At 41.3% G+C, this 17,041-nt stretch overlaps 1 protein-coding gene across 3 annotated transcripts; it reads left to right on the top strand.

The window, feature by feature from the left end:
* The first annotated feature begins 2,290 nt into the window (after positions 1-2,290).
* On the top strand, positions 2,291-17,038 carry prkcda (protein kinase C, delta a). 3 transcript variants are annotated; one of them, XM_008319969.3, is made up of 18 exons: positions 2,291-2,452; positions 7,053-7,183; positions 7,292-7,491; positions 7,597-7,663; positions 8,968-9,124; positions 9,423-9,454; positions 9,558-9,643; positions 10,169-10,298; positions 10,392-10,492; positions 11,136-11,232; positions 11,365-11,495; positions 12,322-12,495; positions 12,588-12,679; positions 14,620-14,682; positions 15,667-15,805; positions 15,900-16,088; positions 16,662-16,790; positions 16,880-17,038. In XM_008319969.3, the coding sequence occupies exons 2-18, from the start codon at positions 7,075-7,077 to the stop codon at positions 17,036-17,038; spliced, it is 2,055 nt and encodes a 684-aa protein (XP_008318191.1). In that variant the 5' UTR covers positions 2,291-2,452; positions 7,053-7,074. The 3 variants fall into 3 exon arrangements, with proteins under 3 accessions (XP_008318191.1, XP_008318190.1, XP_024916029.1); XM_008319968.3 differs by having other exon boundaries at positions 7,050-7,183; XM_025060261.1 differs by lacking the exon at positions 2,291-2,452 and adding an exon at positions 2,892-2,912 and having other exon boundaries at positions 7,050-7,183.
* Positions 17,039-17,041: the final 3 nt, after the last annotated feature.

Below are 17,041 nucleotides of genomic sequence, written 5' to 3'. Positions count from 1 at the left end.
ACGTGGTCGTCTGCGGCGTGCTCTCCAATCTCATTACCGTGTTCGTTAATGACTGTAGGAGGCGCTGGCTGTTTTGAATGTGAGCCTGGTCTGAGCTTCAAGATACAGCTGTTTGTTTTGGTTTCATCAGTCTTTCCCGACACTTTAACATTCAAATATTGAACAACTAATATTCTGAAGGTCAAGGGAAAAGTATACAACAATTCTTCAACCCCCCTGCAGGTGGTGCTATGGACACATTTCCCAATGATCTGTGGTGCACTTTGATTTTTTTAGATTTCCTGATAAGACTTCGAACCTCAGCCCTTGCTACTTGAACCATTGAGATAACATTAACAAATCGTTCACTCAAGTTCCTTCGTTTGTGATGCTTTTACAAGCGACGCGTCAAACCCAAAGATTAATTCCAAAAATGTAATCACTTTGTGAACACTCATCAGTGGTTTCCACTGTTTGGTCTGACATCTGTGTTGCTAAATTTACCCTCTACGTGTGTGTACATGTGGGTCACGATGGCATGGCTGTGTGTGTGTGTGAGAAAAAAGAAAGAAGAAGAAGAAGGTTTGTTTGCTTTTTGAATGAGTGGCTGGAGTCACAGATGAGTCATTGAGCGATGGACTCTTTAAGACACACACACACACACACACACACCTAGATTTCCTGTGTCTACCATGAGTCATGCTCTGAACGCTCCATCAGTTTTTGGAGGAAAGGAAGAACAGTGTCACACCTGTGCCTGGACTGTCTGGTCTTGGCCAGTTTCACTCGACATGAACTTTTTCAGAAGAGTTTTGCATCAAATCTCAGTCATCAGGATTCATACTGTAGAATTCCATTTGCATCTTGCTCTATTTACAGCTCTTTGGCCAGTAATTTGTGTTTGTCATCGAGATGAGAATGGACCATTGCTCATTTATCCACATACGTGTGTGTGTGTATGTGAGTGTATGTGTGTATGTGGGAAGGGGGGTGGGGGGTGAGTGTAGACACGCAAAGTAAGACAGTGGATTAATTCGAGAGCTTGTTCTCAGTTTGGAACAGGAACCAATCCTCTTGGCGTCGGAAAGCAAAGTTGCCACCTCCTCAGCAAAACAATGCTCAAACCTCAAAAACAGCCTCCGCAGCCTAGCAGCCACATGAACCCACCCCCAGCCACACACAAAAAAAGGGAAGAAAAACATCACCCACACAACAGACTTTTCCTTCAAATACATTTATGGCAGTCTCAGCCGCTCAGATCCTGGTGTACAAGTTCTGTCTCCTACAGTAACTCAGGTGATCAGCAGATCTGCAGTATGATTCGTCACATGAAGCGAAAAAAAGAAACAAAGATGACTATCGACAGCATAAATCTGTAAAGTCTTTGTGGCATTTCAGAGAAATATACAAGACAACATAGATAAATAGTTTTTCTTAGATCCTTAAACAACGTTACAGGATGTTTTTCTACATCTTGTATTTCTCTTTCCTTAAAGTTCTGTCAACCCTATGAGAGTACTGACCACAGCCCAAAACATCAGCCTTTGGTGCTAACTATGGGGGACAAGTTTTTTTGGGTTCTACCCACAAACATAATTAAAAAAAAAAAAACTTAATAAAGAAGAGTAACATGTTTTCACCTTTGATCAACTCCTATTGGATGGTCCGGCTATTTCTACTGTCAAATATCTACTTCTCACTCTTTTCACTAATATTAAAAAATATTACTCAAAAATATTATTTATTTATATATATAAAAAATATATAAATATTATTTATTTGTATATATATAAATGTAAATATTAATATACATATATATATATTAAGATTTCAGAAAACAATTTACGGTTGTTTAACTTTATACACTGGCTGAGATATTTAACAGGAAACCAGCAGAGCAGTTAAGATGTTAAGATGTAACCACAGACCAGAAGACGTGTTGCACCACCTGGTCCGCGCCCTAACTCTGAACCATATCTCCCGTCAGGGCTGGACTCGTGATCCGAGAATTTCAGGGTTTTATTGACGTAAGGGTTGATTAAAAAGAATAAATTTAAATTATTGCGGTATGTACCTTTTATTATATTGGTGTTCAGTGAAGCGCTCAGATGTAATGTAAGACATTTAAACAGGGCGGTTTAAGGAAAGTGTGTGTGCGCGATGCGTGGTGAGTTGTGGTAAAAAAAAAATAGTCGTAATAACAGACGAAACTTTTATTTAAAAGACTCTCTCTCTGTTTCTCTAAAGCCACAGCAGGTAGGCGTCACACACACAGAGAGAGGGAGTGAGAGAGGGAGTGAGAGAGAGAGAGAGTGAGAGAGAGAAAGAGAGAGAGAGAGGTTCTCTCAGAGTGGCGGAGCTAGTGTCTCACTTCCTCAAACGAAGGAATCACTGAGAGAGAAAAAAAAAAACGAGAGGAGCTAAAAGAACAACTTTCCATCGTGTTGCTGCGGTGAGAAAGAACAGCACTGAGGTGAGGCTGCTTATCGTTGTTCTTTTTTTCTGCAAGTTTTTCCACTAAGGTTTGCAAAAAGTTTAAAGAGGATACGTTTAAAGTTGTCTGTTTTTTAAAATTCTTCATCCACTTCTTCTCACTGAGAGAGAACTGTTATTTCTTCTTCTTCTTCTCCTTCTTCTGCTTCTTCTCCTTCTTCTTCTTCTGTAACAATTGGCGCTAAAGTTAGCAACATATTTCCACAGCACAGTGCGGTAGAACAGTAACCGTAGTGTTCACGAAACATACTGACAGAGCAGTAACTGTCATCGCCGCCGAGCTGTTGTGGTTTTATACTCAATGAAGAGACAAACTTTTGTAAAACACCGCTGATAAAACAAACAAACAAACAAACAAACCCGTTACGATATCGGACAGCACAGCTTCGACCGGCTTTGAAAGCGACTGCCGTGACCGTGGTGTCGTTGTGGAATTCCTGGTGAGGTTATACAATCACACGGGTCACAAAATACGTTGTAGCACGGAGTCCGGTTGAGGAGTAGGCGGAAAAGGAATGCGGGGCACTGGGCAGGTCTAGACATGGGTCAGAGTACATGGACTCGGTTCGTCAGTTGTTGCTTGATTTCTGTTATGTACAGCCTGGTTGTTGAGTGGATTCAGAGCGACACGTCGTTGACGTCTGTTGTTTAGCCGAATGACAGTCAACCACTTAACACTTGACAGACGGGAAGACAAATATACATTAGGTTGACACAATAATGTACAAGAAGAAGAAGAAGACGAAAGCTCCCGCGTAATTGAATGACAAGAGAGTAGCAACATCAGGGGGTTTTGTGAATAACAGGAAATGTAAAGTTTACTTTAAAAAAAATTAAGTAATTATTAGAATTTAAACATCTATTTTTGCTTAATTGGTTACCGTTTGGATGTGAAATACAAATACTTGAATTGCTCCATTTGGTTTTCAAAAGTTTACTGCGAATGAATTTGTGCAGATATAAATGACTGCTTACATCATTTTTTTTTTTTACTGTAAACATTTAGTCCTAAAAGTGGAATTCTTAGTTGTTGTTGTTGTTGGTTCTTGGCCAGGACATCCCTGAAAATGAGACTTTACTTACAGTTAAAGAACGTTCAAATGAATGAATGGTGTTGGTCACAGTTTTGCAGTTGAAGTTCCTCTTCAGCATTCAGAGGTCAAAGGTGATTCTGAGTGGACAGCAGGTGTGATTGACAGTTGGGGGTGGGGGGTCCAACAGCAGATCAAACATGAACATTGGCAAGGTCATGACCTTGGATTGTTAGGTTGGCCCAACGTACCTAGCTAGAGTTCTGATACTGTTCTGTCACTATAAAAACCAAATAAAACTGATTGTCGTGTCCAGTTTTTATACTTGTAATATATTGTTTGGTATTATATATTTTACTATCTATCTCGCAAGGGATACTGCAGTTTGTACAGAACTCTCCTTGCATTACGCTAATATGACCTGGTTGAATCACAGATGCAGAACATTTAATAACAGTTATGTTGAGCTATCATTTCTTTTACTAAATTAAAAGCATAAATAATTGTGTTTATGAACCTTTTTTGTAGGGTCTATAGGTTCTTGTTTAATGACAGCGTGGGTTTTTTTTTTGCAGCCATCAAAGAGTCATGACTATTCTGCAAATCTGTCTTCTGGTATGTGGTAAAAAAAAAAAAAAGTAGGTGGAGCTTAGAGCACAGACCTTTCTGGTGATTGGTGTTCTTCCTGCACTCACTTGTTCAGTTAGATATTAGGAAAAATAATCTCTCAATCAGAGGTTGCAGGATTAAATATATATCAATTTGTTCATCTCTTACTACTTTACCTTTTTAGGATGACGGGGGCGAGGGGGGCTGGAGGCAAGTAGAGCAGTACGTGAGGGTGGGGTACATCCTGTACGGTTTGCACTTTAGAAACAAACAACCATTCACATCATACCATTGTCGACCATTCAAAGCGTTTTGGTATCATGGTCCTTTCACGACTGCATGCGTGTCTGTGTTTGCAAGGCTGTTTAACTGACAGGAGAAACACCTCAGAGTGAATCACAGCATCACTTCGGCTGCTGTGACATGAAACACGTCACTGATGAAAAAGTGTGACTGAATGCATCGGTGGTCTGAAACGTTGTGGTAGTATGAGAACAAATAAGTCTTTGATGCCAAATAGTATAGAGAGTGATGAGCTCAGATTGTGTGTTTTTATTTCTGCGTAACAATGTGGTTGCATTGATTTGATGATCGCATTTTACTGCTGCACCAAATGAACTTGAACCAGAGATTTAACACCAGGTCTGAAGAGAGAATGTTGTAGAACGTTTCTCACAAAATGGTCAGAGGGGATTCAACTTCTGACTTTAACCAAGCAGCCAATTAAAAAAAAAAAAAAAAGCTCCTGAACAGAGTTTGCTAGAAAATCAATCACTGCTGTCCTCATAACCACACAGCGTGTTTGTTATTGATCATCTCCTAAATCTGGAATCCCAGCTCAGAGCTGCAGCAGTGGGTGTGTGAAGATGATTCTCACGAAACGTGCTCCGATCTGGTGTCCTGAATAAACCGTGTATTTCCTCGTCGATCACGTTGTTGTACGTACCTAGCTTCTGTGAGCGTAGTATGAAACTGCTAAAAAAAAAAAGAAGGTAGGGCTACAGTACAACTCCACATGCTTGTGTTTGAATCTGTGACCTGTTAGGACTCGCTCTTTCTTCGAGGTGCAGAACAACACCTCCTCTGTTGCAGCTGCTTCTGTCGTCCAACAGCGAGAAACACCAGAGTAACAGTGAGGCGACCAGAGAAGTAGAAGTCGCCCAGGTCATTAAATTAGCATTTTTTATGTTGTGGTTGAATGTTATATTTTTGTTTTATTGGGGAACTAGAGGAGATTTGTAGTAATTTAGGTGTGGCTGATCTGTTCCTGGCAGTTCGTGACATGCTTGGGCGTCACTATATACAGTACAGTATGTGGCAGTTTGTTGCTGTAGTAAATGCAGTGGTTTTCTGCCTGTGGCACAATCAAAACAAACACTTTGTCATGTGTGTATAAAACCAGTAGGTAGCTTGTAAGGTCGCATTAACAGTTATGACAGTTATGAAAAGATATCACAGATTGTCATTTATATTGACCAAACTGTTACAGTCCCTCACATGAATTTTTAAGAATGTCCATTCACCCCTTCCTCCCCCAAAGAAAAAAAACAGTCTTCTTCGAAATATGTAACTGGCTATTTCAAGAACAGAAATCTGAATTAATTTGTCATCGTACAGCATCGCACAGAAAAATGGTGTTCCCGGAGGGACCAAGTACGTGGTTCCTCTGGGTCTCTAACCCAGGACCTTCTGTGTGTAAGGCAGGCGTGATAACCGCTACACTTTGGAAGCACAAGACAGAGGAAGCATGACAAAGTTTTTTTTTATAAACTGATGATGGACATCAATTCTTTTTTGCATTTATTTTTGCAGCTTATGAACTCTAATAACACTACATTTCTGGCCAACGTGTGTCTGTTAACGTTCATGCATGTATTGTGTGCGATGTGAGTGGGTCAGTTGATGTAATATGTATAAAGAAAATTTATGTAAGAATGCTAACCTGGTAGCATTTTTGCACGGTTGCATTTAACTATTGTTATGGAAGTCAGCTGACATCCTCAACAAAACTCCATTTTCCATTAAGTGGATAATATTTTGTACTTGCCACAGTGTTATTACTACTGTTATGATTATTTAGCCCATTGATTCGTTCTGTTCTTTCCTTTCTAACACACACAACACACATAAAAACCCTCCAAACAGAAGGATTATTGCTAATACCAACGGGTGTTAATCACATGTTAAGCCACAATGTGAGAACTAACGTTTCGAGACATTCATGTGGAAATGCATTCTGATGTAAGGTGTGAGCAGCTGTACTTAGTACATGCTGTTTGTCATCATATATGTTTGAACACATGACAAAAACTACGAGCGTCAGGAGTGTGTGCACGTTACTTCAAGTCAGAACATAAACATTATTCCTTACTGTTTAAACAGCTGGTTTTCTTCATGGGTTCGTGCGACAGGTCAGCTGTAACAATCTTATGTGTGTTTGCAATTGTCAAGTCAATGTCAGCGAACTTTTATAAGGAGAAGAGAGTCTTTTTAGGGCCACAAGTGAGTCACAGAAAGTAGGGCAAACGTAGCGCCGAGCTACCAGCGGGCGACTCTGCCTGTTGTGTAAAGTATTTATGGAAGTCCTTGAGAAAATGAAGCTACTTCACACCTGATTTATGACTTCAGTGAACATTTTTTTTTTGAGTTAATGTTCTCATTTCCCACCTCCAGCTCTTGTCTTCAGCAAATGTGTGGTATCTGTGGGCAAGTTAGGTCTGACTTTGAGGAAAGGAAACTAAGAAGCGGGGCCTGTGTGTGTGGATATTACATGAAGTCGAGAGCTAGAGTTGTCTAATAGGAAAACAACGTCATCTATCCTCTGTCAACTTCCTGTTTCAACTTCCTTAAAACTCAAAAAGAGGTCTAAATTGATGTCTTTTCCATTGTGTAAGATGATTTAAAAAAAAACACGCTGGCTGTTTCTGGTTGTGACAGCAGGTGACCCCTGGTACTTGTCACCATGGCTCCTTTTTTGAGGATCACCTTCAACTCGTACGACTTGGGCATCCTGCCTCCGTCGGACGATGCTCCTTTCTGTGCGATCAAGATGAAGGAGGCCTTGACGACTGGTAAAACACACATGTGTGACATTCTGTCCTGTGTAAAGACGAGCCTGCGGCAATATAAACACTTCCTCCCTCTCTCTTTTTCTCTCTCTCTCTGTCTCTCTCTCTCAGAGCGAGGTAAGACACTGGTCCAGCGGAAACCCACCATGTACCCAGCCTGGAAGGCCAGTTTTGACGCACACATCTATGAGGGTCGGGTACTTGAGGTTCTGCTGATGAAGACGGCAGAGGAGCCTTTGGCCGAGGTCTCCGTCGGCGTCTCTGTTCTGGCCGAACGCTGCAAGAAAGCCAACGGCCGTGCGGAATTCTGGGTATTGTATGACACGTCTTCCTCTGTTTTTTGTTTTTTTTACAGTGTGATGTATTTTTGCAGTGGGCTTGGTGGTGAATAACCCTGTGTTAAACTTCGTGTTCAGGTGGATCTGCATCCTTCTGGGAAGGTGATGATGGCTGTGCAGTATTTTCTGGAGGGGGTGGACACAGGTAAATGAAGAAGTGCTACAGGGATATGGGAGTACATTATACTGCAGCTAAAAACGTTTATTTACAGGTCAGTGTGGTGAAAATGTTAATGCAGTGCTAAAACTCATGGGCAGTAATTCAGCTGTGACAACGGCAGACGACATCTGTGTAAAACTCTACAAAGAATGAAACGGCTCCAGGGAGTGGGGGAGTGCAGCTTCAGTTCCACTGGGATTTGAAGACTAATTATTGTAACCTGTAAATTCTGTAAAAGAATAATTAAAGAAAAACTGTTCCGATGAAACCTCAGCATCATCTGAGGCCAACGTGTACGTTTGAATGCATGAAAAATGACAACAGTTAACGTTTTATCAGGATATTACGGTATGTGCACCAAAGTTACCAGATTTATATGAAGGAATCAAAGTTCAGTGACTGCACTGATCTTTGTCAGGACCTTCTTTCAGTTCTTCTTTAAATCTTTTGGGGGGAATTTCCTCTCCCTGTTTTACTCATCTCTAAAATGCCCCAGTAACGAGACAGGGCTGCCAGGGCCAGGATTCAAACCAGCAACGTTCTCATGCTGTAAACACTGACGCTGCCAGTTAGTGGCAGCAACTGCGTGGAATGGAGGAGCAGTTTTTAAAAAAATAATCTCATTTACTTCCTGCTTATTTAAGTAATTAAAGAAGCAGCTTGATCGAAACACGTTAACGTCAGATATTTATGATTCATATCTGAAGTATTTCCTCCTTGGAGTTTATGAATGTGGTTGTTGACTTTCACTGAGTGGTTGGTTGGTTAAATATGTCTAAAATGCAACGAATGCAGTAATATGTTTATGAAGCTAACTAGTGCTAATGCTATTATAAATGCAGATTTATTTGTGTCGAACGAATCATGCACGCAACAGCGAGAGACAATGGTGTAATTCAAATAGAATCAACAAAATAGGAAAAAATGATAAAAATAAATTTGAAACCAGAGAAAAACAGAGTTAAATAGACACGGTGGAGTCTGGTAACTGAAGGGTTAATACGATCCATTGTCAATACACCTTTCAACTTCAGCTCCACAACCAGTTTGTCTGATTTATTATGAGTAGTTTTCATTCCTCTCATTCTCATCACCACCTCCACCCCGTTCATTCACAGGCGCTGCAGCTCAACTGTGCTTCCTCCGTCCTGTATTTGACAAATATTCACACACCAGGGATTCAAACACATAATACTTATATATTATATTTAACGTTACCTTCTGTGCCTTCTCTCCTGAAGTACTGTGGGGATGAATGGTCTGTGTCTCTGTCTCTGTGTCTCTGCCAGAGAGAAAGCAGGAGCCGAAAGACGAGGAGGGCCCGACTCTGAACCGCAGACGAGGAGCCATCAAACAGGCCAAGATCCACTTCATCAAGAACCATGAGTTCATTGCCACGTTCTTCAGACAGCCGACGTTCTGCTCTGTGTGCAGGGATTTTGTCTGGTCAGTGACTCTGCCTTCAGCACCGTATAAACAAAATCTACAGGCAGCACGAGTTTTGCACGACTGAAACCACACATCTAGTTTTTTTTGGCAGCGAGCTTACTTCATGAACCTGAAGAAAAGAAGAAAAAAAATGTTATTATCTGACTATGAAAATGTTTGTCTTTCCTGAAAAGAACATCCACTCACTAGGAAGGAACCGTGGTTTACAAATCATCCGCTGGAATGTCAACCGTGTGTTCATTATCAGTTTGCATGATCAAAGAGTGATTTGTGTCCCTCCTTCTCTCCCCCACAGGGGCCTCAACAAGCAGGGCTATAAATGCAGACGTAAGTGTCCTGTAAAATAAAAAATCCCTTTGCAGTACTTGAAGTATCAGCGCAGTACATGTATCATGTCTGTCTAATCATGTTTTTTTTTTTTACTAACCAGAATGCAATGCAGCCATCCACAAGAAATGCATAGACAAAATTATTGGCAGATGCACCGGCACGGCTGCCAACAGCAGGGATACTATGGTACGTAACGCACTTTTCCGCAGTACGCCGTGTACTGTGAGCCATCTCCATATGGCACTGTAGTGTGGGCAGTTCTCACTGCAGTTCACTCTGTTGCAAAGTATGTTTTTTTTTTTTTTTAAACAGTCTCAAACACACAATGATTAATGTGACTGGTCCTACGTGTGTTCCCGTGTCTGACTTTGAGCTGGGTTCTAAATCTGTTCCCACCGATGATCAATGAAGACATCAAAAACTAAATGACCCAGATAATGGTGACAGTGGAGTGATCATGCGCTCACACACTCCCCACACCCCCCACCAGAAAGAGCCATTTAAATACAGAGTGGGGACAGGCCTGCTGGGAAAACCACTAACTTTGTGTCCAGCAGCCTGGTCACTTTGGTCAGTACTGACACAGGAAGGGAAGCGGTGGTGGTTAAAAAGATGAGGTACAGACGAGCTGTGAGGCAGCACAGACCAAACGTGTGCGGTTATTTCCCCCTCGTGCACGAAGATGACGACGACGACTCTTTGTTCCCGCAGTTCCAGAAGGAACGTTTTAAGATTGACATGCCGCACCGTTTTAAGATCCACAACTACATGAGTCCCACCTTCTGTGACCACTGTGGAAGTCTGCTGTGGGGCATCGTCAAACAGGGCCTGAAGTGTGAAGGTACAGCTGTACACATTAAACCACTGTCTTTTTTATTTTGTTTTTAATCCACATTTATTTATTTATTTATTTTATTTCTTATCGTTTGTGTAGACTGTGCCATGAATGTTCATCACAAGTGTCAGGATAAAGTTGCCAACCTTTGTGGAATCAACCAGAAGCTTCTGGCTGAAGCGCTGACACAAGTCAGTCAGGTGAGTCACAGAGAGTCGACGCCGTACGTCTCATCTGGATCCTCTCTCCAGAAAAGTTACAAAAAAAATTGGCAAACATACAAAAGAGTTTCAGTGACCCACTTTGTTCTGTTTGTTCATTTGTTTATAAATCAGTGCAGTTCACTGTCTACAGAATGTAGTATTTAATGTACTTAAGTGCAGTGCATAAATTATATCTGAGAAAGAAGACATAAACCAAAGTAAAATCTGCTAAAAGATGCCTCAAAACTACAATTTGTTTCAAATTGCCCTTGTTTTGTTTTCTTTGTTTCACAAAATCATTGAAATACCACACATTAGAAGAAGTGAATAATGATCTTTGTCCAGTAAGAATGATTAACTGAACACTAACAGAACAGTTCATGCTTGAGACATTTTAATCACCTTAAATGAATACAGTTACTGTAATAACTGCCAGTCAGTGACACCTACAATTACCGCCCTAACCTGACGGTAACCTGAGCCTCCCGTCGCGGCGTGTTTAGGGAGCTTTAATTTTTAATCGCATCTTTAAACCCAGCTGAAATAAAAGGCGTCTCACACAATCATGCTGAAGTGAAATATCCATGTAGATTTTGGTGATGATTTTTATTGAGTGTTTTTTTTTTTCGTTTCATCCCAGAAATCGTCCACCCGCCGCTCTGATCCTGCTATGCCAAATCTGTCTGACATTGGAATCTATGATGAAGTGAACAAACTTGCTGGTCTGGAAATCAATGGTCAGTAAGTATTTCTGTGTAAATCAGCTCACGTTTAATTTGCTGTGTATAATTTTAAAAATGCAAAAGAGTAAAATAGTTCAAGAAATAAAACACAAAGGTGCATTTTTTTTTTTTAATGCTAACTTTTAGAGGGACCCGCCTATGGTCGGCTGTGGGAGGGGTCCAGTCCGAGGCCTCAGTCTCGTCTTACCCATCTGACGCGCATCAACGTGGACAACTTTATCTTCCACAAGGTCCTAGGAAAAGGCAGCTTTGGCAAGGTATGATAGCCTGTCGTTGAAGCCAAAACTTTAACTAGAAAATTTGACAAACATGACAAACCCTCACCGTTTACCTGCACAACATCAGGAATATTAAAACGCCACAGCCTGTTTAGCTAAACACAACCTTGATATATACTCCCAGGAATTGAAGAAAGACACACACACTGTCAATTATAGCCATCTGCTGCCACCTAGTGGAAGAGTATGAAATGGTTCCGTCTGCACTGTTGCATTAACAAACAGAGATAATTTAGTTGCAGTAAATAAATAATAGTCTTTGGACCAATCAACTTAAATTGGATAATTTTCAAAGACACACCTGATGATCTCTCACGGCAAACTACGGTGCCGCAGCACCGTGATTGGGAATCACTGCTCTCTGAAGCATACACTAAAGCTGAACCACTTACTCCATGCTCACTCTCATATATATAAAAAAAAACAGCTTATTTATATTAAAAAATATACTGTGTGAGTTGATCGGATGTCATGTTAATGACGTCGTTCCTCTGATGTTGAACGTAAACATCCTTACGCTTGGTTCGTTCCTCTTACTTTGTTTACATACCCTGGGTTGTAAACACTGAACACTCCAATATCAATATATCTAAAACAACAGCACAGCTGTCGTCACCGTGACAGGAGTGTAGGCGGAGGCGTGTGATCCAACTGTGAGCTACTGCCACCAAAACAGACCGCGGCCCACACGGGGAATCCAGAGTTTCATTTTTAGCATCAGAAATCCCAAATGTGAAGGCAGTAATTAGACACAAACACACACAGACGTGACCTGACGTGACATGACACGTTCTCACTCCCTCAGGTACTCCTCGCAGAGCTGAAGGGTCGCGGTGAGTACTTTGCCGTGAAGGCCCTGAAGAAAGACGTGGTGTTGATGGATGACGACGTGGAGTGCACTATGGTGGAGAAGAGAGTCCTGGCTCTGGCCTGGGAGAACCCTTTCCTCACGCACCTTTACTCCACCTTTCAGAGCAAGGTACGGCGGTCTCCGTCTCTGTGTGTGTCATTTGATGTGTCTGTTAAAACCTTTGATACTGAAGGAAATTATCTTTTTTTTTTTTTTTACAGGAGCATCTGTTCTTTGTGATGGAATACCTGAACGGAGGAGACTTGATGTTTCATATTCAGGAGAAGGGACGCTTTGATCTCTGCAGAACCACGTGAGCCAATCCTACAGACATAAACACACACACACACACACACACACACACAATGACACTGAAAACCTGTGACCGTTGTTCAACACTGGCGTGGTTGTATCTCTGCTCTCCGAGACCTGCACGTACAGATTTGATGAACTGATAGAAACCAGAGACTCGTAAAGAGCACCCTATGTTTACTCTCTCTCTCTCTCTCTCTGTTCATCCCTTTGTCTCTCTGCCGTTCTTTTTTTCCTTTTACATTATGTACTGCTGGGATGGCATCCATTAGCTGCTGCTCACTAACCAGCTGGCCTTGTAAGGACTGAGCAGCTCTTAGTGAACTCTCTGTCAGCAGATGCACCAGCCTCGTCCGTCCACCGTCATACATTTCCCCAGATATTTTTCGACGTATCCCACACAAAGGTTCACTTGAAGTTTCATTTTGAAATTATATTTTAAGTTTCACTTGAATTGTATTTAAAAAATTCTAAATGGTCCTTCTGACTCTTTCAGGCCAAAAATGGTTATGCGCGTTTAGAGGAAAATAAAAAAACAGCAACACCAAAACAAATACTGTCTGTCGTACAGAAAGGATTCTTATTTTTTCTGTTTTGTTTATTTTAGTTTCCTGCAAGTATGCCTTCCAAAAGAACACATACTTGGTTCACAGAAAATGAAAATATTTGGAAAATAATTCAGTGTTAAAGGGCAGGAATTGATAATAAGGTCAGTCACATTTGACTGAAGCAGTAAAATGAGTGATTACGACATCGTTAGGCTTTAGGGCCACATAAAGCTGTAAACGTCACAAAGTGATGTCTGTTACAGACTCAGGCTCTGCTGTTTTTATTGTAAACCAAATTGTTCAAGCCGGTGGTTCCCAAAGTAGGGGGCGTGGAACTACTGTAGAAGGAAAGGGGGCACAGCGAGGCAAATAAATTCCATCCACCGTAACTACTGTAGAAGGAAAGGGGGCACAGTGAGGCAAATAAATTCAGATTTTAATATTTCCATCCACCGCGGGGACGTTGAACTGATTTGTAACTCCATCACCTTTGTTCAATGAAAGTGGACGTTTTGTAGGAATTATGGTTAAAAAAAACAAAACAAAGTTCACTGGAGTTTTCAACCACTGCTTTAATCACTGGTGAGGTGGACGTTGACATGTGCTGCGGTCAGACTAGTGGCCGCCTCCTTCACCGTGGGACGACGGGGGTTATTTTTACTTGGTAAACACAGACGCCGGATCGTGTGCTGGCATCCTCCGAAACTCTTCTCACTCAATGACTCGCATTCAGCCTGGATGGATGAATTAACTCACCCTGACAGACAGAGACAGAGAGAGAGAGAGAGAGAGAGAGAGAGAGAGAGAGAGAGAGATGCTCCCCCCTCTCCTCTCCTCTCCTCTCCTCTGCTCTGTGTTGATACATTAATGTGCTGCAGGCTTTGTCACAGTGGAATCTCCTGGACTGTGTTATGTAATATTTTCCTAAACTGCAGAGTCAGTGGTGACGTCCTGGTCAACACAGACGACCCGTTGCCCTGAGAGCTTTTCCTGACAGACAATCGATACTGAAACCTTGTAATCTTTTTTTTTTCCAGAGTGATGCTGGTAAGACCTACTGAGTAGAGAGTTAAAAAATTTAAGTCATTTACAGAGACCAGTAACCAGTTAAGTAAGTCAGTGCAGACGTTTGTCTCCTGGTATCACTGGAGACCGATGACAGGACACGGTCTAGTCTTTCAGCAGCTCTCAGCTTTCACCTTATGAAAGTGTTGTTTTCTACTACATACAAATGTCCCTCTCAATAATTCAGCACTACACCGACATGAACCCGCAGCAGCAGCAGCAGCAGCAGCAGCTGAGCTAACGTGTAGCTGTAGCCGAGACGACTACAGACGAGGTGAGGATGGAGTTGATACAGTGTTAATGTGAGCCTCTGCTTCTGTCTTCACAGCTTCTACTCGTCCGAGATCATTTGTGGTCTCCAGTTTCTACACTCCAAAGGCATCATCTACAGGTCAGAGCAACAATAATCCCTACATTACTGGACAAACAGTGTTAACTCTGACGCCCTGAACGATACGTACGAACGATCACCAAAAATCTGTCCGTTTCCTGAACATTCTTGGTTTCACAGCCCCACACATTTTGACACCTTTGTTGACACCTGGTACGTAGCTGTGAGTGGAAACTTCTCAAGAACCTGACCTTTGAACGTTCTGCAGAAAAGTAAATGAAAATGTAATTACAGTTTACGGTCAAAGGTAAAAAGAAAAAAACAAAAAACAAACAAAAAGCACCTAGAAATTAACTGACTGGTATTGCACATTGTAGAGAAATTAAATAATAGTATTTGGTGATTGTTATTAAAATTAGCAAAACCTTTGTTTTTCAGCCACTACTTATCTATATGTAGTGAATATATATATATATATACATATATATATATATACATATATATATATATATTTTTTTTTTTTTGGAAATATTTCAACCAATAAGTGTTTGTGGATTTCTGTTGTCAATTTTAACCAAGTGAAACAAAAACAACCACAGGAAGTGATCGTGCAGGCTGGCCTTGAATTAAAGTCCTGATAATGCGTTTCCTCTTTGATGCCTTTTCTTTGGTGCTGTAGTGAAGCTGCGTTTCATTCACGGCGTTCCCTGGTTGTTTAATCCCAAGTCATTCAATCCATGTTTTAAATTTTAAAAAGTAATTTGGTGTATTTTTGAACAAACGGCATTTCCAGAGTACTTGGTGTACACGTCAGACAAATACCAGTAAAACTACAATCTGAAGTTTTATTGTATTTGAACTTTTGAACTTTTACTTGTTAAACATGAACTCTTATTAAGAAATAAATTAAATGCCTCTAATACTCTCAAAGGCATTTTAGGGTGTTACTGAGTTCTGGTGAATTGGTTACAGGTTTGGGTATAAATAAGTTAATTCATAAGAGCTTTTTTAAATACACTTTCCAAACTTTTTATTTGTTTTCAGAGACCTTAAGTTGGACAACGTGATGCTGGATCACGAGGGACACATAAAGATCGCAGACTTCGGCATGTGCAAGGAGAACGTGTTGGGAGAGAATCGTGCCACGACCTTCTGTGGCACTCCGGACTACATCGCTCCAGAGGTACGGCCCACGGAGAACCGTCCACCGAGGCTCCACTTGTCTGAAACCCTCTCGTGTCCGAGTCTCTAACGCTTCGTTTCTGTGTAAACGTCAGATCCTGCTGGGACAGAAATACTCCTTCTCAGTCGACTGGTGGTCGTTCGGCGTGCTGCTGTACGAGATGCTGGTCGGACAGTCGCCGTTCCACGGAGATGATGAGGACGAGCTGTTTGAGTCCATCCGCATGGACACTCCTCACTACCCCCGCTGGATCAACAAAGAAGCCAAGGACTTGTTGGAGAGGGTCTGTAGCTCTACTCCTGACAAACCAGTTTTAACATTTTTTAAACTGAATCATATGACAAGAGCTTCACTTTAAAAAGAAGAACTCTTAATACGTTTTATAAGCCAGCGGTCCACAACCTGTTTTGTACCAAGGACCGGTCGGCTGGTACCGACCGTTACTGCTGACCACTTGTTGATTTACATTAAGGATCATTACATTTTCAAAATAAAACATTTTTAGACTTCTGTTAGTATTTTAGTCTCAATGACATTATTTCTAAATATTGACAGATTATCTTTAAAGGAAGAAAGTCAATAGTGAGTGGATTCTCTCTGAATTAAGTAAATTAGTAAATTATCTATGGACTGGTACCGGTCCACGGACCAGGGCTTGAGGATCCCTGCTGTTGCGCCACTGTTAAAATGCACAGAAATCACTCCAATCCATGAACTCCATATTAATAAGACGCTCGTTTAGATTCTTACTGTTTCAGCAATGTTTATTTTATGTCATATTAATGAATATTAATTTATCTCAATCATGATTATTTGATTATTTGAATTTTACAAATTTTCCCATGTTTTCCTGCAGATGTTTGAGAGAGATCCCACTCGCAGGCTAGGGGTTGTGGGTAACATTCGTTTGCACCCCTTCTTCGCGGTCATAAACTGGCAGGCTCTGGAGAGAAGAGAGGTGGAGCCTCCCTTCAAACCTAAAGTGGTGCGTGTCTTTTATCGTTTCATTGTACACGTAACCGTAATGTCACCGTGTCATTACACCTGCTGAGTCATGTTTGTGGTTGATTACAGAAAGCGCCCAATGATTGCAGCAACTTTGACCACGAGTTCCTCAGCGAGAAACCTCGTCTCTCCTACAGCGACAAGAACTTCATCGACTCCATGGATCAGTCGGCGTTTGCTGGCTTCTCATTCATCAACCCAAAGATGGAGCACCTATTAGAAAAGTAACCG

The sequence above is a fragment of the Cynoglossus semilaevis genome, chromosome 11 (assembly GCF_000523025.1).
Source record: "Cynoglossus semilaevis isolate Cse_v1.0 chromosome 11, Cse_v1.0, whole genome shotgun sequence".
NCBI classification, from domain to species: Eukaryota; Metazoa; Chordata; class Actinopteri; order Pleuronectiformes; family Cynoglossidae; genus Cynoglossus; species Cynoglossus semilaevis.
This window is presented reverse-complemented; position numbering and strand designations above follow the sequence as displayed.

Coding starts and splice junctions, on each gene's coding strand:
- prkcda (XM_008319969.3), top strand. CDS start 7,075: ATGGCTCCTTTTTTGAGGATCACCTTCAACTCGTACGACTTGGGCATC. Junction 11,233..11,364: donor TGCTGGTCTGGAAATCAATG/GTCAGTAAGTAT, acceptor GCTAACTTTTAG/AGGGACCCGCCTATGGTCGG. Junction 14,683..15,666: donor TCCAAAGGCATCATCTACAG/GTCAGAGCAACA, acceptor ATTTGTTTTCAG/AGACCTTAAGTTGGACAACG.